Source organism: Marmota monax, unplaced genomic scaffold (assembly GCF_021218885.2).
Source record: "Marmota monax isolate L192 unplaced genomic scaffold, Marmota_monax_Labrador192_F-V1.1 WCK01_AAM20220418_F8-fsc00110, whole genome shotgun sequence".
NCBI classification, from domain to species: domain Eukaryota; kingdom Metazoa; phylum Chordata; class Mammalia; order Rodentia; family Sciuridae; genus Marmota; species Marmota monax.
This window is the reverse complement of record NW_026694633.1, coordinates 5,699,179-5,723,438: the sequence shown is the minus strand read 5'-3', so window position 1 is coordinate 5,723,438 and position 24,260 is coordinate 5,699,179. Positions and strand designations below refer to the sequence as shown.

The 24,260-nt window shown below is 39.6% G+C and overlaps 1 protein-coding gene across 1 annotated transcript; it reads left to right on the top strand.

Annotated features, from left to right (window-relative positions):
* The first annotated feature begins 22 nt into the window (after window positions 1-22).
* Tnfsf10 (TNF superfamily member 10) lies at window positions 23-22,589 on the top strand. The gene is made up of 5 exons (XM_046422970.2): window positions 23-181; window positions 8,827-8,964; window positions 12,023-12,065; window positions 15,567-15,668; window positions 17,385-22,589. The coding sequence occupies exons 1-5, from the start codon at window positions 23-25 to the stop codon at window positions 17,831-17,833; spliced, it is 891 nt and encodes a 296-aa protein (XP_046278926.1). The 3' UTR covers window positions 17,834-22,589.
* Window positions 22,590-24,260: the final 1,671 nt, after the last annotated feature.

Below are 24,260 nucleotides of genomic sequence, written 5' to 3'. Positions count from 1 at the left end.
AGCCTGCTGCTGCCTGGCTGACATGGGACGATCAGACCCTCACAGGATCATGGCCATGATGCAGACCGTGGCGAGCTCCAGTCCCGGGCAGTCCTGCGTGCTGATTCTGATCTTCACAGTGCTCCTGCAGTCCCTGTGTGTGGCTGTGACTTACATCTACTTCACCAATGAGCTGAAGCAGGTCAGTAAAAGGCAGTCTCAGCAACTGTCAGGTGGCCCTCCTCTCTGCCTCGCAGCTCACTGCTCCTTGAAAACTTTACTATGAAGAAAATCTCTTTCTGTCTGCAGATTCTAACTGCTAATGTTTATCATTCCCAAGGACTTCATGGAGGTGCAGGTTCAGTAGACTGTGCAAAAACAAGCTCAGTTACAGAACTGGCTCTACCAGTTACTAGCAGATGCAGGGAACAAAACTCCTAAGGGGTTTTGTTGTTGTTGTTTAGTTTTATATGCATTTGCTTTTTTAAAATTGATACCATTCTGCAGTGCTTCCTGCTAAATGCTTGAATTCTTGTGGGTGAGGGCATCAGAGCAGAGGCTGCATCTGCTTCTGACACCTCCGCAGCCTAGCATATGGCTACCATGCAGGTGCTTTCTGAATACTGGCTATATAAGTGAACAACTATCACAAACATGGTGGGAGCCTCTAAGAGACAGGCAGCAAAAAGAGAGTTGGGGCTCAACCCAAACCCAACAACTAAACCCTTAATGAGGTTCCAGCTGAGGTTAATTCCAGTGGACCATAGACAGACTTGGGAAAACATTCAGAGGTGAGCCCTGCACAAACACCTATGTACTGTTTGCTTATGCTCAGACTTCATGCCAGCCTCTCTCTCCAACTCCTTTTTTGTTGTTGTTGTTGTTGTTTAATATTTTAAGTTAGTAGGTAGAATTTCTTCACATAGACAAGCCAGACTTTTAAAAGTTAGCAGGTAGAATAATCTGCATCTGAACTAAAATCAGAACCAATGTCAGGTTTCTCATTGCTCCAACAAGTGAGGGGTGGAGGAAACCTTCCTTGAAGTGCACTTTAGCTTCAGAACTATGGCACTTCTGTGTTGACAATAACGAGTGTGAATACAAAGGACTGGCTTTCTGCCTACCCTGGTGCACAGATGTGTCATGGGTAAAGTCTGTAACAGAGAGGCTAATAGACTCAGTATTTGACTATTTATTTGAAAATACAATTGTCACTTTATGCTCAGGATAGTCCAGGTGAAAAACAGGTATGAATACAAAGAAAAAGACTTAGTGTCACTTTAGTTTATGATTTTTCAACTATCTAAAACTTTTGAATCTGTGAATGTAAAATAAACCAACGCACAAATGCCAACTCAAATAAACCAAGTCAGTTTTTAATTCCTTATGTATATTTTGACAAATTCTATATTATATAATAGAGAATTGAGAGCTGGACGAAATTTTGGATACCTCATCCCCAGTCCCATCCTCATTGTATAGATGAGGAAAGCAGGCCCCCCACCCCCAGAGATATGTATTACGCAAGCTTACATGGGACCAGCTAGCACCAGGACTGTGAATGCCTAACTAATGCTCTTCCTTCCACAGCAGCATACCCATGGTCAAAACTGTGCAGCTCATGATGTACATCCTGCAACACCAAATCTGCTGGTGACTAGGAAATGCAAGGCTGAGTCCCAGAAAAATATAAATGCATAAAAGCTACAGAGTGCTTTCTAATGGTCTGTTAGGAAAATGCAGTTTGTATACCCTATGGAGTGTAAATTTGGTTATCTCAGTTGGTTGGGAATTTTTCCTTTGGAAATGGAAGAAGTTGACTCTTTTTTGTAAGTCATTATGAAAATTACGTTGACCATTTGTGAGAAATAGAAAGTCTGGTGGTCCATTTTCAGAATATAGTATTTAGCCTTAAATGTAAGATTGGGATGTAAGAAATGCCTACAGAGGGGAAATAGAGCAGAATGGAAAGTTACACAATAGCACCTTAGGCTATGGATTTCTTGAAATAACCCAATTAGCCATTTTGAGCTCCCTAACCTGTATCCAGTTGTAACTAGAACCCTTTCCTTTGCCCGCTCCAATTTTAAAATTAGCCAATTGCAGAGATTGTAACCCCAGGCTCTTCCTATCAGAGCAAGGGGCAGTACTGCACTGGGGATAAAAACAGGCAGTCAGCTCACTCATGTGCACTTGCTTGCCAGACTTTGTTCAGTAGCACACCCTTCTGCAGAACTACATTCTGCCTTATGGAGCTACTTCTGAATATGTGTCTGATTCCTCATGACACCCTAGAATTTCTAACACATTAGATGACCTGTAAAGAAGGTTTTATTGGAGGGCATGTTGAAGAGTTTGTGTATTTCTAGGAAAACAGATATTACTATAATCATACTTTTAGTTTTAAGTCCACATAAGAGACTGGAAAGCTGCTACCTATGTTTATAGCAGCCCAATTCACAATAGCCAAACTATGGAAACAGCCTAGGTGTCCATCAATCGGTGAATGGATACAGAATATGTGGTACATAGACACAATGGAGTTTTATTTAGCCATAAATAAGAAGGAAATTATGTCATTTGCAGGATAAATAGAACTTGAGAGCATTATGTTAAGCAAAATGAACCAAAGGTCAAGGGTCATGTTTTCTCTCATAGAAGCTAGAGAGAGGAAAAAAAGAAAAGAAAGATGAGGTGTACCTCATGAAAATTGAAGGAAGAGCATTAAAGTAGAAAAAGAGACTAGCACAAGGGAGAAGGGGAGGGAAAAGAGAAATACTGAGGAATGATATTTGCCAAATTATATTGTTATATTTGTGTGCATGCATGAATCCCACCATTATGTATAATTATAATGCACCAATAAAAAATATTGGATAACGATGAGGAGAGAAATGAATGACAGTAGAGGGGGTAGAGAGAGAAGATGGGAGGGGAGGGGAGGGGGGATAGTAGAGGATAGGAAAGGCAGCAGAATACAACAGTCACTAGTATGGCAATATGTAAAAACATGGATGTGTATCCGATGTGATTCTGCAATCTGTATTTGGGGGAAAAATGGGAGTTCATAACCCACTTGAATCAAATGTATGAAATATGATATGTTAAGAGCTATGTAATGTTTTGAACAACCAATAAAAAAAATATTGGAAAAAAGAGACCAGAATGCTGCTACGTGTACCCATCTGAAGCCAGTATTTGAAGCCCTTTGTTAACTTTATAGTACAAAGAGAGTGAAGCTATTTCTCCATAAACAAGCGGCTCTATCAGTTATACACATCATAAATTGGTCTGCTTATTTAAGACTGAATGGATTCTCCGCTGAGCTGATTGCAGTTGCCTATGTATATAATCAAGTTTTTAAAACTTCTACTAAAAAAATGGAAATTTCAAATAAAGCTTAACATCTCCCCACTTATGCATATTTTTCTTGACTGCATAGTTACATGTGCAAACACATGCATAAGAATTGAGAGTAGCACTATAAAAGGAGAATTAACAGATATTGAACAATTATTGCATGCCAGAAACTTTGATAACTATTACACTGTGTCATACTCATAACCATCTTATAAAAATCAGTATAATTATACCATTTTATAAGTGAACAAACTAAGGCTTAGGGAAATTAGGTAAATTTTTTTTTTCAAGATGACAAAGTTAGTAGAAGATAAAGCCTAACTTTTGAAACTGGCTATTAAGCAAGTGCTCAATAAATTTAGCCATAGTAATTTCTGTTGAAAGATTTTTTTGAAGGTATCACCATCTTCATCAGGAATTTTTACAAGAGGAAATAAATCTGAATTTTCTTGAGAATCTGTGCAGAATTTGAAAAAGCATATTCTGCATAAGCAGCAATTTCCTAAGACAGATTACAGGTTCTACCTTTGAAAATTTGCAGAAGATTCAGTAAGCAAGGTCTATAGGATGGCGCATGTGTCAAAGAAGGCCCAGTAACATTGACTTGGACCATCACAAGAAGCCTGTAGAACAGCGAGTATGAGGCATGTATGGAAACTCCAAAGTCTGTGTCATTCTGTGAAAGTTTCATGGCAAGGAGATGGCCCATCACTCTGACATCACAGATGGGGAGGGAAAAGAGGATCCTTCTCTATTGAACCCCATAAATGATTCTTTATGCTATTTGTGGTTTGCAGAAAATGATGATCAGAGACTAATGTTTGAGGAGCAGGGAGAGCCAAAGCTGTCAACTTAAAATCTCTGTGACAGCACAGGAATCTACCTTCCTGATCTTAAGCCCCACCAGGACTGGTTGGCCCTGGCCTAGGCAGCTGCCATGTTGTGACTGCACCAAAGCAGTCACCATGGAAATCCACTTCTCAGAACCAAGGGCTTCTGGAGCTAAAAAAAAAAAAAAAAAAAAATAGGTACTCAGTACAAAGCTGTGCCTCCAGGGGCCACAGGAATGAAACCTGAACTCCTGCATCCCCCAGCCCCAACACCCACATGTGGTTATCTAAAGAACAGTCCAGTCTGCAGTGAGCTGCAGGAAGCTCATACTTTGAGACAGAAAGGATGTGTGTGTGTGGGGGGGGGGGGCAAGAGACATCTGATTAATCGTTGTTGGACTCACCACAGCACAAACTTGCCATACAGTCACTAGAACAGGCCAAGACCTGCAAAAGAACAACCAAACATCATAATACAAGGAATGCACGAGGATGAGGAAGGTGGTGAAGCTTCCTCTCTGGATTTTTTTTTCAAAATTCAATATTTATGTATAAAAATGTCTAGAAAGACAAAAACCAAAATGTTGATAAGTATGCTCTCTATATAGGAGGGTAAGAGGTGCCCTCCATTTTATTTTTCAGGATAGTATACATTTTCTATAGTGAATCTCATAAGAGAATATATGCTACCATGTGTGGTTTTCATACAAATTTAAAGAATGTGATATTTGTGTGTAGTCTTTGGTAGGATATTTGGGGATTGAACCCAGAGGTAATCTACCACTAAGCTATAGCCCTAGTCCTTTTTTTTTTTTTTTTTTTAATTGCTGAGGCTGGCCTCAATCTTGCAATCCTCCTGCCTCCACTATCCAGTTTGCTGGGTTTACAGGTGTGCACTGCCGTGCCCAGTTTGGATATTAAGAGAAAAAAAAACAACTATATGCAAGAATTGTATACAGGCAGTCTGATAACCCTGTAAACAAGAGAGAGCATCCAAAGGTTAACTATGGGGTGGGGTTGTGGATGCTTTTAGTGTTTGCCTGTTCGTTCTGTTTTATTTATTTATTTATTTTTACTTTGGGGGAGTATTTTGTTTTCCATTTATACTTTCAAAACATGTTCTTTACTTTTCTATGTTTCTCTGGCTGCCAGTATATTTTGCAAGTGTCTAGGCTGCATTTACTTTTGAGCCATAAGTAACACGAGCTTGTCAATCTCCCAGGACCTTACTCAGTTTTCACAGTTCCCCCTTCCACCTCCTGACAGATTTTCTAGAAAACCCAAGAGGTATCACAGGCACTCACTCACACTTGGCATTAGCCTGAACTGGCCTCTGCTGTTTGGGTTGTATTTCCACCCTTCTCAAATTCCACTCGGGGTCATAGGTTGCTGCTAACCCCTGTCAGGATGCTGGCCTGACCCAGAGGCAGCCAACTCTGCCCCTCCCTGTCTGTCAACACTCTTTCCTGTTGAAATAGCCTGCAGTTTCTGGGAAGTAAGGAGCAAAGTGCTCCCTCCCTTCTTGTCAGGCACACCTTTGTACCCCAACAAGTTACCAAAGTTTGTGAGCCTGCTGTTTGGGTTTAATAAAACCAAAGCCTGGCAGAACTTCCTCAGACTGGCTGCACTGAGACAGTGACCAGGAAAACTTGCTTTTCCTATAACCGTCTTCATCCTGTAGCTCATTCCAGCTCTTCCCTCTTCCTCCCTGATCCCTGTCCCCCATTTGCTAGATATGGTCTCCTGTTTCTATAACCGAAAGCTTGGTCCTCGTCCCTGATGTCAATATAATAATGAGGACATAGTTTTGAGAAAATGGAAAAAGAAATTTTATTGCTTTGCTAGCAAAGGAGAAACACAGGGGATTCCTGTACCAGAGTCTGTGAATCTGACCAGAGGGCTTTTAAAGAGGTAATTCAAAAGCTGCATTTCAGGCATGCTTGGTTGGGGGGCTATAATCTACTTGTGGCCCTGAGAAGTAGCCATTTCTCAGATCTTCTGGCACCATCCTGAAGTCTGAATTAGTTTATTCCTGTGGTATGGGTTTGCTCAAGGACAGATAACAGCCTAGGATGGGGAAAAGGGTAATCTTGCTTCTCCCAACGTTAGGGACATTGAGAGGGAGAGGAAGAAGAGAAAGCGGGGGAAAATGTCAGTTTTAAAATCAGCCACAGTGGCAGAGCAGCAAAAGTCATGTCCAAAGCACAAAGTGGTCCCCTGTTACGCTTCTGAGCCATATGTGACTGAATTCCTTCTCTGAAAGGCTATTCAACTCCTAAGGTATTTGGAGAGGCAACTTGCTGTTCCCAACAGAGGTGTGTGGGTTGGGCAGGTATGAGGTAGGCTGTCTAATTCCATTGCCAGACATATTCCACCACTCAGGTGGGTCCAGGTGGCCATCCTCAACTGCATTTATGAGATTCTTCTACTCTTTTGGTGTTGTTGTTTTTTGTTGTTATTTCATTGGCTACTATTGTGTAATAAGTAAGGTAACCAAAAACACCTTTATTTTTTTTACAAGTTCCTTTCTTCTTTTTCCAAAATAATCATGATTAACTTAAAAAAAATGGTTATACAATACATCTTCAAAGCATTTCCCTATAACAGGAAACTTGAGAAAATCCAAAAGATTAAAACAATTCTATTGTGCTGTCATTATATAACAAAACTGAAACTAGCATAAGTCAAGGAAATTCATTCCTACTTCAGGTTCTTCTCCTCCAGGAACCAATATTATTATTTCCTTTAGCAAAATCTGAGCTAATATATTGAGTAATCCTTGTTCCTTCTGGTGTGATTCCAGCACAGTGTTGACAAAGTCATTATATCCTAGAAGTGTACCCATCATTTCCTTATTACTTTTGATCACAATGTAATTTTTTTTAAAGAGAGAGAGAGAGGGGAGAGAGAGAGAGAGAGAGAGAGAGAGAGAGAGAGAGAGAAGAGAGAGAGAGAGGGAGAGAAAGAGAGAGAGTGAGAATTTTTTAATAATTATTTGTCAGTTTTCGGTGGACATAACATCTTCATTTTATTTTTATGTGGTGCTGAGGATCGAACCCAGTGCCCCACGCATACCAGGTGAGTGCATTAACGCTTGAGTCATATCCCCAGACCACAATGTAAATTTTTGATCCTGCACACCTGTCCACAAGTTCTAGGAGCAGCAGCTGTGATGGTTGGGTTGGTAGTAGCATTAACCATCATGACTAAGCTGGAAGTCGGCCAGCCCAAAGTTCTATTCTTAGAGGTTTTTTTTTTTAAAGAAAGAAAGAAAGACAGGAGGCTGAAGCAGGAGGATCACAGGTTCAAGGCCAGCCTCAGCAACTTAGTGAAGCCCTAAGCAACTTAGGGAGACCCTGTGTCAAAATAATAAATTAAAAGGAATGGGCATGTGGCTCAGTGGTTAAGCCCTCCTGGGTTCAATCCCTGGTACCAAAAAATAAAATAAAATAAAATAAAAAAAAGAAAGAAAATTTAAAAAAAAAATAAACATTTATTTAAAAGTTAAGTGTTCTTAGCTAGGGTGGAAGGAATTTATTAATTCAAATCTGTACCTTTACACTTGAGCGACCTTTATCAAAAATCCAAGGGGTACATGGCTGAGTCATAAACAGGAAGTTTTGTTTAAATTGAGATTGTTTTATTCATAAATTAAAAGAGTGTCATTAAATTTGATTGCTCCTTCAAGCTTTGCAGTAAACTAACTTCAAATAACAGATAAAAATAATTATTTTCCCATTTATTTCCCCAGATAAAGGTAACTCAACTAAATTTTTTTTTACAGGGAAATAACATCTCTTAAATTTCAATCGTTAGGAAAATAAAATCAAAAGGGAAAGAAGGAAATAAAAAGAAAAACTTCTGTTTTTCTTAATCAGATAACAGCCTGGAATGTTCTGGATGGTTGGTGTGTGTGTGTGTGTGTGTGTGTGTGTGTAACATCTAGCAAGGATTTGTTGATAAGGGTGAGGACTTTGTTGACAATGATCCGGCTGTATAAATATTTACTCTCAATCAGAAGAAACAGCAAAACTTCAGATGGTATTTCAAATCTCTGCAGACAAGTCCCTCACTAGTGTAAACATCTAATGAGGCAGCATGGAGATTTCTAGAACAGGTCCAGACAATGCCATCCAGACTAGCAGAAATCACATCAATAACAGAATCTCCTCAGCCACCTGGGTTCTGATTAAGAAAAAGGGGATTGCCCATACATCAAAGGGTCTAATTTTTATTTAGGATGCTGGGATTCAAACTGACCTCCCTGCCTATTCTGTATTTAGGTGGCTTTTCAAGTTTAGAATGAGATCCAACCACAACAGAGCTGGAAGGGACCCCAGACATCACCATGTTCAAAGCTCTGATTAGCAGCACCTAGGGAAGAGAGGAAGCATGGTGGAGAGACAACACAGTTGCTTAAAGATGAGGTCAGGGACGGCACCAGGACCCAGGATGTCTCATATGAGTCACAACCTTTCCCCCTATTATTCAACTGCTTGCTTTTAGCCAAAGAACAAAAAGGACAGCAGGCCTACTTTTATCCAAGGTGCTGTAACTTCTCTGAATCCGCCATCCTTTTCCATTGTTTTAACTTCCAGTTGGAGAAAGGCAAAAAGCTGTGGTGTATAACATTGTGGTATATTCCATTTCAACCCAGATGCAGGACAAGTACTTCCAAGGTGTCGTTGCCTGTTTCTTAAAGGAAGATGACCGATTTTGGGACCCCACTGATGAAGATTCTATGAATAGCCCCTGCTGGCAAGGGAAGTGGCAACTCCGCCAGTTTGTCAGGAAGGTAGGTAACCTCCCTCACAGGTGCACAAGGTCAGAGGAGGAGGAATCCTTAAGCTATCAACCTAGACTCTGCATTTTGCAAAAGAGGAAACTGAGGCCCAGAGTGTTTAAGTGATTTTTCCCCAGATTCACAGAACTAGGAAAAACTGGCGTAGCACAAAATGATAGGTCCTGGCTGATTTGTGGTATACCCTAGAGCCTCCTCCTCTAGTCTAAACTTTTAATCTCACTTGTGGAAACTGAGGCACAGACAAGAAAATGTGTTCAAGGTCTTGCTGTGTGGTGTAATTTTTTTTTTTTTTTTGGTCTTCATTCAGAAGACAAAGGAAGCCAAATAATGATGTTTTATATGCTTCCCACATTATTGCTCTCTGGAATTAAATACATATTTATTTATGCATGCACACAGTGATGAAGAAAGAAAGGAAGAGGGAAAAAGAGATACTTTAAGAACCAAAGGTGAAGATATCTCAGTTCACAGTTAAGTGACAAATTACAAAAATATACCTATTTATATAAGTTGCTTAAGAGACCTCTAGCAGAAATATTGTGTTAGCTAATAGTTAATTTTACTAAATGTGATTGATTTTATTTTTGGCAATGTGACTTCGATTGAATCAATTTCTTCCCTGGCTGCTCCCTTCTCTGTAAGATGGCATTTAAAAATATTTGCTGAAAACATCAGATGAGAGCACAAATATCAAAACAAGCCCATGTATGCTATCATTGTTTAAAGACATACTGGGGAATTCCCAGGGTAGGAGGAGGATGTGTTTTAGACATGTTTGTAAAGTCCATTGTCTGGTGTACACTATCTCGGTGGGTTTCCAACTGTAGAATAAGATCCACACCACGTCAGAGCTGGAAGGGACCTCAGACAACATCACATGCAAAGCTCTGATTGGGAGCAGAGGAGAAGAGAGGAAGCAGCGTGTTGAGAGACAAGGTCAAGTTCAGACATCACCACGATGCTATTTCCACAGGAAATGAAATTGCATCTCCACCTGGGTGGCCTAGGAACGCACCTGCTCTGTGCCCACCCTAGAAATGTGGTCTTGGCTGCCCCTCCCCCCGCAGTAGTACTGAGCAGCTGTGATTCCTTCACTTCAAATGGCAATGACTGCTGGGGCAGGGGCAGGCAAAAGCTAGAAAAAGCACCGGCTGTGGAAGGCTCCAGAGGAACCTCAGAAATGGAATTCCAAAGTCCCCGGGATCTGGAGGCTGGAGGGCAGGAAGAAACCCAGCAACAGGGAGAGATGCAGAACTGTGGTAGACACCTGGAGACTGAGGAGTCTTCTGGAATGGGGAGCAGCAGTGGGGAGACAAGAGAATTTACATGTGGGTTTCTGCAACTCTCCCTCTCCCCTTCTTAGATTCTGACACCAACTAGAGTAGAGAGAAGCTGGGGGAGCACATGGCAGGTGGGGGCCAGAGTGGGGAAAGAACTGCCCCTTATATCAGATGCATCACAACGGTTAAACATTTTATTTCCAGTAAGCAGCCGATGCCCATTTTGTGCATGATCTCATTGAATCCTCACAGCAGCTCTCTGAGGAAGAAATCATGGTTTTATGTATATATAAAATCAAAGTTTTATGCACACACACACATAGATATTGTTTTGTGTTTTGTTTGCTTTTGCTTTGCTTTTTGGTACCAGGGATTGAATCCAGGGGAGTGTAACCACTGAGCAACACCCCCAGCCTTTTTTTTTTTTTTTGAGACAGGGTCTCCCTAAGTTGCTTTGGACCTCACTAAGTTACTGAGGCTGCCTCAGCCTCCCGAGCTGCTGGAATTACAGGTGTGCACCCCTGCATTGGGCCATATACACATTTTTAAACAGATAAAGAAATTGAAGTTGGGATCAGCAAAGTAACTTGAGCAGGCTCCCAGAACTAGTATTGGCAAGATTGGACTGAGGCTATGCAGCGACACTTGCAGTCCCTCATTCTGCTTCCCACACTGTGAGGCTGACCTTTCTCCCCTTCACTTGCTTCCCTCCCTCCTTCCCTTCCCTTCTGTCCCAGAATAAGAGAAGGAAAGAACAAGAGTGAAAGAGAGAGACAAACAGAAACAGAGCAAGAGAGAGAAAGAATGCTCACTTCCCCTCATTCCCATCCCTACACCAGAGCCCACAGGACTGACTCCTAACCCTATCCAGGGTTGGGGCTGGAGGCAGAGGGAGAAGCACAGAGCCTCTGCTTTGGGGTGGGGGTACAGAGGAGGCAGGTTCCAGCAATTGCAAAATTAATGACAATGATTCGGAAAGGAGGGCAGCAATGGCCCAAGCCCTCAGGAGTGACTGAGCTGAATGAAAGGGGTCCAGAAGCCATGAGTGAACCTAGCTGGGTTTTGCTTGTTTAATACAAAGGTTCAATTTTCACTTTCTTGCTGTTTTTCCCCATTGGTTAGCACAAAGAGGAGGCTTTAGTGAAGCTAGATGTTTAGTGAAGCTATGGCAACTCAGTGAAATATCTTTATGTACAGCATATCTTGACCACGTTTTCAGAAATGAGAGAATGACATGGTATTGCCAGGCCATACCCTGGTGGGTGTGAATGTCTGTGGGCATCATGAGAAACAAGTATTCATTATATTTTAAGATTTGGATCTGTCCAATAATTTCAAGCTGCTGGACTCTGTCATGCCATGCTTTTACACACACACATGTGCCCCCCCCCCCAACAGAAAGTGATATGACATGATTATCACATGGGGCCTCATGGAGGCCTGGGGGACTTTAGGCGTCCTGACTTGGCAGATGGCCTCTTCCTCATGCACTGTTCCAAGTGTGACCTTTCAAAGACTTCATCCAGAAGCAGAACTTTCCTGGGCAGAAGACCCTCCCTTCGTCATTGCATAGGGACCACTATCTCATTATTCATCCCTGCCCTTGGCCCTCCCCATACAAACACTGAGTTCAATCAACAACTTAAAGCTAAGTTGGTATCTTATATAGAAATGTCCTTTTAGACATCAGCAAGAAGAGCCATAGGCATATTCTATAGCGGGTGAAAACTTGTAGAGAATTAACAAGCTTTATTCAATACTATTTGCAGATGATTTTGAGAACCTATGAGGAAACCATTCCTACAGTTGAAGGTAGTGATTTTTTTGTTGTTGTTCTTCTAATTTGTCAAATTCATGACAAGGTAAATAGCTTTCTGTTCTCCTCTTTGCTCCCATCTGCCCACCCACCTCTGGCCTGCTGCTCGGTGTCTCAAGCCACTTACTGACTCTATTTTAATCTTTGCACCAATAGCTGGAAAGTTCAGAACCAAATCTGTGGCCTACCTATTGCCAGAACTTTACTTCCTCTCAATTTTGTTTTTACCATATGAATTTCCCTTTCACCTCAATTTCTTCACTTAACTGTTTTTTACCTTATGTTTTAAATAAGCCACCTTAAATCTTTTCTGAAACCTGGCAGGAAGTGAAGTAGATAAGATTCCCCCAAAGTTACCCATCTTCTCTGCATCTGACCATGAGCAAAAGCCCCTCCTGCATCATGCCTCCCCTGAACATCTTTCTAGCCAACCGCAATCTTCATCCTGTGGTCTCCATGCAACCCCTACCTTCCTGTTCATGGTCAGCAGCCTTCTCTTGACCCACATTCCCCAGCACTGTGGTAGCCCAGGCCAACTTCTTTACCCTTCCATCTGTCATCTTCCATCCCAGGCTCCTCCCTCTTCATCATGGATCATCTAACTGTCGCCTCTTTACAGAGGATTTTCCTCGCACCTGTCTAAGTAAGGTTCCCTACACTGTTATTTCTATCACACTCACCTTGTCCAGCTCTTCTATTTTTATGTATTTTGAAACTACTTGATGTCTGCTTCCCTACTGGGTTCAAGATCTGTAAAGACAGAATACATTTCTGTTTTCTTACCTCTCTATACCCTGCACCTAACTGTACACCTCAGGCCTAGTGATTCTGACTTCCCACCTTGCCCCTTTATTGTACTACTTTAAGTCTGTGTGTGTGTGTGTGTGTGTGTTGTTATTGTTGTTGATGTTGAGGTAAATTCACAAAGCACACAGTTAACCATTTAAAAGTGGACCATTTAGTGTATTCACAGTGTGCCAACACCACCTCTCTATCAAGAATGTTCTTTCATCGTAGTTTTGGAATGAATAAATGAACATGTTAATAAAATGACTGAATTAAATTTGCTACTTCTTTGCATTTGGCTCACCATGTCCCCATTTTTCCATACAACCGGCCATACATGACTGAACACATATGCTAGCAATCTGGTGGAGAAGAAACTGTTTCTTAACCTCCCCATCATGTGAAAAGTCTCATTTTTCTTTATTAAATATGAATGACAAGGCCTGGTCCTGGGATCTAAGCATTCTTTCTGATCATCTCCCCAAAGGTAAAAGCAGTTGTCAGCATGTTGGACATGCCACCAGTTCTGATAAGGCTCACCGGATCCATGGGCTATAGTAGGTGTATGAAAAGAGTATGTACTCTTTTCAGTGTTGGAACAGTATTCTTTTTATTCACCCCAGTAAAGCATCCCTCCCTTCCCGCCTTCGATGGCATTGCATTTTCCTTTTTGCACATGTGTCCAATCTTACTTTTCTTGTAAGATTCTAAACCATGTACTTTCACTATGAATCACTAGGTGCTCTGCATGCCCATATGTATTGGTGACACCCAAATACACATATAAGCAAGTTTTTTCTCTAGGAGATATTTGTTATAACCAGAAGGAAATTTCCTCTCTTTTAAAATTTGTTTTCAAATCTTTTTTCCCATATCCTTGCAATGACCTCAAATGAAAATCGAATTCAGATATTGAATATTTAAAAACATTGTGTTAAGGGTTAGGGGCAGGCAAGGCATCATGAATTATTTAACAGTCAAGGTTAAAGGTAAATGGACACATCAACCTTGAAAGCTGAGCACTCTGAGTCTAATGTGTAATCCACTATGCATTTCCATGCTACATTTGGACTTCAGTATCATATAAATGGCCACCCATTCTGAATCATTTACAACTAATACCAGAGAGATGGAAAGGATTTTTTGTTTTGTTTTGTTTTCCATTCATCCTCCTCTGTGAAATTTCAGCACCCCTATTGGCTCCCTCTTCTCCTAGCCTAAATTAAGGCCTACTATGCTTGTCTCAGTTATAATTATCTGTTAACTTGACTGCTAGCCTGCAGCCCTCTCACCTTCCATCCATCAAACTTTACTATGACATAAGGGGGCTTCAACTACAACGAATACCTCTTCACTTCCCAGGATACCTTTCAGTCTTCCCATGTCCTGTTAAGTCAAGATCTTCAATTCTTGGATGCCTCATTCAAGCTTGCAACTGAACTCCTCCCAGGACCATGACCCGGGAATGCTTTGTACATCCTGCTCTGGGATTCTGTTCTGTTTCGCCAGAAATGTCTTCTCCCATCACTGCAGCCTGCCCATCCTCACCCTGTTTAGATATTGATCTTTGCATTATAACAGTTTCTTGCATTTGCTTGCTATAATTCTTTTTGTCCTGGACAATGTCTGGCCCAGGTGTGGTGGGCACTTTGGTTTATTTGAGTAAATGAAAGAAGAGACCTTAGCACCATCTCCTCGACAAACCTTCCCCTGACCTCAGCTCTCAAATAACTAGGAGTCTTTCCTCTTCTACACACCTGTCACCCTTTATTTCTACTTCTCATAGGTAACTTTTCACTTTCTAATTCATATCTCATGAAATACTATTAAGTCCCTTGAGGACTCAGTCAATAGAATCAATGATTAATTCATGTAACCTTGTACAGTGTAGTGCAGGGATAACCTGCTAATATTTGTTTGACGAAAGAATACAACTTATTCTAACAATCAATGTGAGCATATTTGGGAAGTTGGAGCTGATATTTTTAAAGAGAGTAGGGGTTGAGGGATTTTTTTTTTAAGTTGCTCTCAAGTACTTTGGATGGTGGTCAATAAATCCTATTTGTTATGATCTCGTGAATCAGCAACTTATATGTTCTTGGACTAAATCTTGGACCAGCATGTCAATTCCTATTTTTTTTTTTTTTGGTGGGAGTGAGGGGGGTTTGGGGATGACTATTTAGATACCAGTTTGTAGCATCTATGAACAATTGTTATTCCACTCCTTTAGCATCAGTAGTACCTAGCAAAGAGGAAAATACAATTGAGATGGAAAAAATTGGAGTGGAAAAAAATGCTACCACTCTAATTTTTTCCATATGTAACTCAAAGAGGAAATTTGCCAATATGTGATTATTTGCACACTTTAAGTCATTCAGCATGATTATTAGAAGTCCACAGTGTCTTTTCAATTTTTGTTTGTTTTTGTTTGTTTGTTGCCTTTTGTTGTATTCTACTTGGTCCTTGCCTCTGAGATGCTGATAAATTATAATTCACATTAGTGCTCATTCTTTCTGGCTAAAGTACTTTTCAAATCAAACATAGTTGAAGTAGATTGACCATCCTACTAAAACATGGGCTGTCTTTTTATGAAACTCCTAGAATCAACTTTGGAAGCCCAATGTGCTTCTTGACTGACAGCACCTGTGAGCAGAACTTATTTGAGGACTAGTTTGATCAGTGCTGATGAGTCTTTGTCATTTTTCTTTTAGAAAAGCAAGTTATTTCTTCCCTAGAAAGAGAAAGAAGACCTCAGAGAGTAGCAGCTCACATAACAGGGACCACTCGGAGAAGCATTACATTCTTAGATCCAGGTAAGAAAAAACAACAAACATCCAATTTAGGGTTGGGATGTACCTCAGTGGTAGAGCACGTGCCCAGCATGCATGAAGCCCTGGGTTTGATCCTAGCACTGAAAAATAACACCTGGCCTAAGGGTAGCCAACGGAAGCATTGTTCCAAGGAATTTAATTTGTTTAATTTCTACCTAAAATATTTATATGGCAATCTAGAAGATGCTTGTAATAATCAAGTTTCAGATTGACTATTTTCAGAAGCAAAATTACAGACAAAGAGCTCAATTACTGCTGCGGCAAAACTGGCTTCGGGGAAAATATGAAGGGAAGAATTTTGTCTTTGAAATTTCTAGGCTTCCATTTTTTGCTTTTCTTCTTTATCTGTAAAGTGATATCCTCCCTCCCCTCCCCACCTTCAATGGCATTGCATTTTCCATTTTTGCATGTGTGTCAAATCTTCCTTTTCTTATAAGGTTCTAAACCATGTACTTTCACTATGAATCATTAGGTGCTCTTCATGGCCTTTGTAAGTTGAGTCATAGGACATTGCCAACATAAGAGCATATTTCATTCACAAAAATGTCAGTTCCATACAGTTTACCTAAATCCGTGTGCTACAGTTTACCTAAATATGTTAAGTCCAGTTTTTTCTGTAGGACCGGGTGTCAATGTAATACTGTAGGAAGTGCATGGTTCTGACAGTATAAATACTAAAGTGTGAATACTCAGCTCCTCCTCACCTAGATATGTTTAGAGCAAATTATTTAAGCAAGTCAAGTTTCAATGTCTTCATATGCAAAATAGAGATCATCCTTAACTCATAAAGTGGTGAAGATTAATAGTAACACATGCAAACTGTCCAGCCTACTGTGAGTACTCAATAAGTAGTCACCTTTTTTTAGGAAAGATTTTATCCCAGAAAAAGAAATTTAAGAATCACTTAAGAGATGAAAAAGCTGTTTAGGAGAGTTTTTTATACTCCTGAGCAGTTGTCTCCTTGGTATTCCTAAAATCATGTTTTAGAAACGATTGACATGTGCTACCCACAAGTAAGAATTATTACATAATGTTACTGTTTGTTATTCATCAACAAATTTGATATTGTTTTAAGCTCTTAAAAAGCTAAATTTTTGCACTAATCAGGAAGATGAAACCAAAGTTTTAAAATATCCATATTTTTTATAGAGCTCTTTTTCACTCAAAATCTTTGAGAGTTAAAGATCCATAGATATGAGGATCTTTAAATATAGGTTCCTTTGTCCAAATTTGTGCCTTTTATTTTTTGAATTAAAAATGCCTTCTGCTTGGATGGCATCTTTGACTTTGGAGAGCTGTGAAAGACCAAGGAGGAACTTAAAAAGACCCACCAGCACAGGAAAGGAGGAAATGGGGGTTAGGACAGAAGCTCTGCTCAGGAGTAAAAACTGCCACCTGAGTGGATCATGCCCTGGGTTACTATTCAGAGATGAGCATGTCAGGTGTGGTATAAGAGGTAGATGAGCTATAGTAAGGCAGGGAACTTCCAGAACATCACAATGATGCAGGAACCTCCTGATTCCTATATGACTAGAATTTATAATCCACATAATATTGAAGGGGCAAGAAGTTTGGTATTAAATTGAAATCCATTGTAAACCCAACAAAAATATCAGCTGTGCAGAGCTCCTGGGGAAGTCCTTGCTTTGCTATAATAATCTCTCTTCTGTTAACTCTATGTCTCTCATCTTCATCCAGACTCCAAGAGTGAAAAGGCTTTGGGCCAGAAAATAAAATCCTGGGAGTCATCAAGGAAGGGACATTCATTCCTGAAAAATTTGCACTTGAGGAATGGAGAACTTGTCATCCATCAAACAGGTCTTTATTACATCTATTCCCAAACATACTTTCGATTTCAGGAAATTGAAGAAACTTCAGGAACACTTTCAAAAGATACCAAAAAGAAAAGCAAACAGTTGGTACAGTATATTTACAAATGTACGGACTATCCTGACCCGATATTGCTGATGAAAAGTGCCAGAAATAGTTGTTGGTCCAAAGATTCTGAATATGGACTCTATTCCATCTATCAAGGGGGGATGTTTGAACTTAAGGAAAATGACCGAATTTTTGTCTCTGTAACTAATGAACACTTGATTGACTTGGACCAAGAAGCCAGTTTTTTCGGGGTCTTTTTGATTGCTTAAATGATCTGCAGAGGAGCATCGTTTGAGCCCAGGAGTTAAAGACCATCCTGGGAAATTTAGTAAGTCTCCATCTCTGAAAAGAAGGTACACAAGGCAGCAGCTAAACCAGTGTCCTCTTGGAACAAATGGAAGCCTGGCTGAGTCCCAAATGTTCACTTTGGTTTCTCTGGTGTGGGGAGACTAGGAAGGATTATATGCAGGGCCACTGAGGAATCATGGCCCAGCTGACACCTTGATTCAGACTTCTAGCTCTGAGGCCAGAAGAGAATGAATTCTTGTTGCTGAAAGCCACCCAGATTGAAACACCTTGTTCCAGCAGTTCTAGGAAGCTGACACAGCCTTTCATGCCTTGTTCAAGAAATGTTGCCACTGACAATTATACAGATATGGATACACACACACACATACACACACACACTCACACACACACACACATACACACATATACATACCCTGGATTGAACCCAGGGGTGCTTACCATTGAGCCACATCCCCAGCCCTTTTTTTATATTTTATTTAGAGACAGGGTCTCACTAAGTTACTGAGGCTGGCTTTGAACTCTCAATCCTCCTGCCTCAGCCTCTCAAGCCACTGGGATTACAGGTGTGCACCACTATACCTGGTCCCCAATCACTATATATTTTTTTCTAAAAGTTTTGAAGTTTGGCCTTCCTAGTTCCACAGTGTCATTCAACTTTAATTTAAATTCTATGTGATGTGATGTTGGAATTAAATGTTACCTTTTACCATACAAATATCCAGTTTTTCATCCCTTTTTAAATAGGCCACCCTTTTCCCTGCAGGTTTAATGTCTCTTCTTTCATATACCAAGATTGTATAGGTCTGTGTGTTCAATATTTTTCCCTATTGTTCTAATTGTCCATCTTGTACCCATGTCACCCCCTTTCCTAAAAATTTGTTGTAAAATATATGCATATATATATATATATATATATATATATATATAACATAAAATTTGTTATTTTAATCCTTTCTCAGTATGCAATTCAGTGGCCTTAATTATTTAAATTACTACTTAATTTCTCTAAATTTAACTATCTTAGGTACTCAAATAAGTGAAATTACACAAATTTTGTCATTTTATGTCTCATTTATTTCTATTAACATGTCTTCAAGATTCATCCATGTTTTAGCATTTGTTGGAATTTCCTAGCTTCTTGAGGCTATTCTGAGTAGCCTTCAGTTAATGTAATGGAGAGTTTTGAAATCTGAGGCTAAAGAATGATGACCACAAAACTTTGGCAGCTAGAATGCAATGTCATTATGAAGAAGAGATTATTGGGGAAAAAAAAAGCAGCCACTAGATACTGTGATGAGAAATGAGGGTCAGGATAACCTGATCTGGAAGCAACACTTCATTAGTGGCCACAACCCAGAGTGATAATTCCCAAAGTCTGAGCCCCAACTGCAGCAGGGCTTTTAGACTTAAGCAAGTTTGGGTACTCCAGGCAAGGGTGTTGGTGCAATTCTATTGGAGGCTGCATCCTTATATGGGTACAAGTTTGTCAACAGCCCAGGGGATTTCAGCCCAGACAGCTTGGGGACTTTTACTGCACTAAACCTGGGGGTGGGGGTGGGGGGGCCTTTTGTCCCAGTTATTTTGTTTTCTGCTTCTGCTACTATAGTCACCTTGATACAGCTACCTGTCAGCTGCTGCAAGCATCTCTGATTAAATGCCAATAAGCAGAGCTATTGTGTGCCAATGTGTGAAACCACAGCCTGTCAGCTCTTAAGCTGCTAAAGTTTCTACTGTATTCTACCACAATACCACTAACTTGAAAGAATTGGTGGCAATGTAGATGGTATTGGCATTTAAAAAAAGACACATTGACCAATGGAACAGACTAGAGAACCCAAAATTAAATCCTCTATCTTTGGCTAATTCTCAACAATGGTGCCAAAAATGTACATTGGAGGAAGGCCAGCCTTTTAAACAAACAGTGCCAGGGAAACTGTATATTTCCGTGTAAAAGATTGAAACTAGACCTCTATCTCTCACCCTATATAAAAATCAACTCAAAATGGATTAAAAAAAAAAACCTTAATGTAAGATCTGAAATGCTGAGACTTCTAGAGGAAAAGGTGGGGAAACATTTCAATAAATTGGCACAGGCAACAATTTCCTGGACAGGATTCCTAAACACAGAAACAAAAGCAAGAACTAACAAATGGGGTTATATCCAGCTAACAAGCTTCTGCACCACAAAGGAAATAATCAACAAAGTGAAGAGACAACCTTCAAAAGAGAAGAAAATCTTTGCCATCTATTCATCTCACAGAGGATTAAATCTAGAATATATAAATAATTCAAAAACATTTAACAACAATAACAAAATCCAATTAAAAATGAACAAATGGTCAGGAGAGATAAATCTCAAAAGAAGAAATATAAACGGTCAATAAATATATGAAAAAAATGCTTAAAACCGTTAGCCATCAGGGAAATGCAAATCAAGACTACAATGAGATTCCATCTCACCATAGTTAGAATGGTTATTACTCAACAACAACCAAAAAATAGCAAATGGCAATGAGAATGTGGAGAAAAAGGAGCCCTTATACACTGTTGGTGGGAATGTCGATTAGTTCACTATGAGACACAGTGTGGAGATTCTTCAAAAACTAAAAATAGAACTATATAATCCAGCTATCCCATTCCTGGGTATATACCCAAAGGAAATTAAATCTGCATATCCTTATTTATTGCAGCCCTATTTCCAATAGCCAAGAGAGGGGAATCTGCCTAGGTGAATGGATAAAGAAAATATGATCCATATACACAATGGAGTGTTACTTAGTCATAAAATAGAACAAATCCTGTCATTTGCAACACGCATGGAATTGGAGTGTATCACATTAAGTGAAATGAGGTAGAAACAGGAAAGACAGGTATCATGTGTTTTTTCTCATATGTAGAAATTAAAAAACAAACAAACAAATTGCAAGAAGCTAAGGGAATTAGCTATTAGGAACTGGGAAGGGGTGGCAAAAGAAGGGTGATGGATGTGATCAATGCTTCCTCTATGTATGTATGGAAATATCACAGTGAGTCCCCTTAGTGTGTACAATTAGAGAGCATTCATTCATAATTATAATTTTAAATATCATATTCACCAAAAGCATGAGGAACATAAAATGATAAGTGGAAAGCTTATCTTCCAACAGTGGAACCCTTACTGTGCCCCCTGGTGGATGCACCCCTCCTGTAAGTACTACAATAGCTAGTGCTTCTTTAACTTTGGTCAATATCAGAATCACCTGGAGAACTTGGTCCAACAGATTTCTAGAACCCACCCTGAGTTTTTGATTCTGTAGTCCTGGCCTATGGCCTAAGAACTTGCATTTCTAACAAATTCCCAGTTGATGCTAGTGCTCTGGCCCACAGAACACTTTTTTAATCTATTTTTTAATGTATATTATAAATTGACCATTAAGAATATTAATGAATATGGGGTACAAGATGATGTAATTTTTAAGAATATGGGGTATTAAGAATATGGGGTACAAGATGATGTAATTTTTAAGACAATGTGGAAAAATTTAATCAACCTAATTAACATACTTAACACCTCAAGTACTATTTTGGGGGGTAGGATTATTTGAAATTACTGAGTGATTTTGAGATGGACAATACACTAGTATTAATTATATTTACCACACTGTGCAATAGATCTCAAAAACCAAAAAGAACAAAAAATACCCCCAAACAAAACAAAACCCCCTAAATTCCTCCTGACGAAGGCTTTGTACCCTTTGACCATCATCTCCATCCCCCTTTCACTGCCTCTGATAAGCCACCATTCTACCCTCTACCTCTGTGAGTTCTGTTGCTTTCGATTTCATATATAAGTATGAATATGTAGTATTTATCTTTTTGTGTCTGGCTTATATCACTTAGCATAATATTCTCTAATTCCACTCATGTTGTCACAAATGACAGAGTCTCCTTCCTTTTTAAGGCTGAATGGAGTCCCATTATGTATGTATACCACATCTTCTCTACCCATTCATCCTCTGATGGACACTGAGGTTAATTCCGTACCTTGGCTATTATGAATAATGCTGTAGTAAACATGGGGTGCAGACATCTCTTTGGTACATACCCAGAAGTAGGATTTCCAGATCATATGGTAATTTTATTTTTAGTTTTTGGGGATTCTCCTCACAGTTTTCCACAACAGTGTACTAGGGTACACTTTCCTGCACATCCTCGCTAGCATTTGTCATCTTTTGCACATGAGACTTTGTGAATGAAAACTGTAAATCACTGTTAGAGGGATAGGAAGCAGGGCATTGGGAATGTATACTGATTACACACAGGGAGATATACACTTATTTAAACAGTATGAAAAATGCATAAACAGTGAAACAGAGTCTCACTGGTAAGTTTAATGACATTAGAATTAAGAAATTTTCTCACAAAAAGAAAGTTAAAATTTCTCTTAGCCTTTGTTTGATTCATGTTTCAGATGTAATGTTGTATTGTTATTTGTGAAGACCCCCACCTTACCTGAGATAAGGCTCTGCTCCCACCTTACTCCATGTTAGAATGGCTTCAAAATAGACTAGACTTCAGCTCATTTAAAGTTGTGCTCAAAAGATTAATTTCTGTTGTAAATATTATTGTGGTTTCAAATAGAGGATGTATTATATAATTAAGTAAAGGTTCAAAATTATAATAATTTTTCTTGGTTCATATCTATTACATAAACTGAATATGTCTTTTCTCTGTTCATTTCATTTTGTATTTTTCCTGTAAACTTTATAACTGTTGCCTATTAGTGTTTTTCAGAGGTACTACTTCTAAAAAAAAAAAAAAAAAAAGAACCTGGGTTAATTTAAGATAATAAACCATCATCTATAGGACAGATAGTATATAATGCTATTACTAATACTAACCAGTACCAATATTAACCACAATTAAATGAAAGGGGTAACTGTCAAATTATAGATATTGAAGTTATAACCTGTTACTCCCTCTTTAAGACTAGTGAAACTGGCTTGCTGGGTATTTAGAATCAAAAACTTGATGACCAAAGTTAAGGAAGTAAAATGGCCAAGGAAAAAGCAGCCAACATGTTGGCCCTGACCCTCTAAGGTCAGCCAGGACCCAGAGAATGACAGGACCCCTCTCTGTCCCCTGCAACTCTGGTGAGCCACCAGAGTTAACTGATCAGGGATATCGGGAGAACGTTAGAGAACAGGAAGCCAACGAATGCACATTCTGCAAAGAGGAGGGTCATTAGAGAGCAAAATATCCCTGATGGTTCCAAGAGAAGCCACATATGGTCAGCAAAGACTATAACCCATCATGGCAGATGACACAACTAGTAGAGGAAAGCTAATGGAACCAAGAGGCTTCACAGACATCCCCAAGAGTAAACTCAGAGGAATCTCAGCTGGCTCTTAAGAGTGGATAGGAACAATGTCAGTTTTGACCAATTTGGTCTTAAACACCTGGCAGGAGAGCATAGCCTGAGCACAGTCCTACATGGACACTTAAAAGGAAAAACAATGGTTTTTTTTAATGTAACTTAAGATGTACATTTGTCCCTGTATATGTACATTAGCTTCGACCATTTTATATGCTTTCATATGTTTCTCAGTAGTCTCTTTGCACTTTATACAAATTAAAAACATTTTTAACACTTCTTGATTACTGTAAACTCTACTAGGTGCTTTGCCAACTGAACATATTAGAGGACCTCAGCTACATTGATGCCTTATTTGGAACTTTTAATGATTTTTGTTGTTTTTGAGACAGGGTCTCTGTAATTTTGAACTCCTGTGCTTCAGTGATCCTGCATCAGCCTCCTGAGTAGCTGGAACTACAGGCATGTATCACCATGCCTGGCTAATGTGTTATTTTTTTTTAAAAAATACTAGTTTATGACCATCAAAAATTCAATGAAATTGTGACAAATTAAGAAAAAATACTGGCTATTCATCTAGAACTTTTTGATTATCATTTCATTTTTCTGTGCTTTTTAAATGGAGGTGAGATTTGTATAACATAAAATTCACCTTTTTTTTTTGTACTGAGGATTGAACCCAGGGGCACTTATCACTGAGTCACATCCCCAGCTCTTTTATTTTTTTTTATTTTGAGGTGACAGGGTCTTGCTAAATTGCTTAGAGCCTCACCAAGTTGCCGAGGCTGGCTTTGAACTTGTGATTCTCCTGCCTCAGCCTCCTGAGTTGCTGGGATTACAGGCATGCGCCACAACTCCACCATTTTATAATGTCCAGTTCAGTGGCAATTGGCATGTTCGCAGTCTTGCATGGCCACCACCATTCTCTAGTTCGGAAGCATTTTTATCACCCCCAAAGGAGACCTTCAACCTAGCAAGCAGATATCCTCCATCCCATCTCCTCCCGGCCCTGCAGCAACCATTAGCCTGCTCTC

What these genes read in the sequence shown, in the direction of transcription:
- Tnfsf10 (XM_046422970.2), top strand. Translation starts at nt 23, where the DNA reads ATGGGACGATCAGACCCTCACAGGATCATGGCCATGATGCAGACCGTG. An exon ending in TCCGCCAGTTTGTCAGGAAG is followed by an intron (nt 8,965 to 12,022) that starts GTAGGTAACCTC and finishes TACTATTTGCAG; the next exon opens with ATGATTTTGAGAACCTATGA. An exon ending in CATTACATTCTTAGATCCAG is followed by an intron (nt 15,669 to 17,384) that starts GTAAGAAAAAAC and finishes ATCTTCATCCAG; the next exon opens with ACTCCAAGAGTGAAAAGGCT.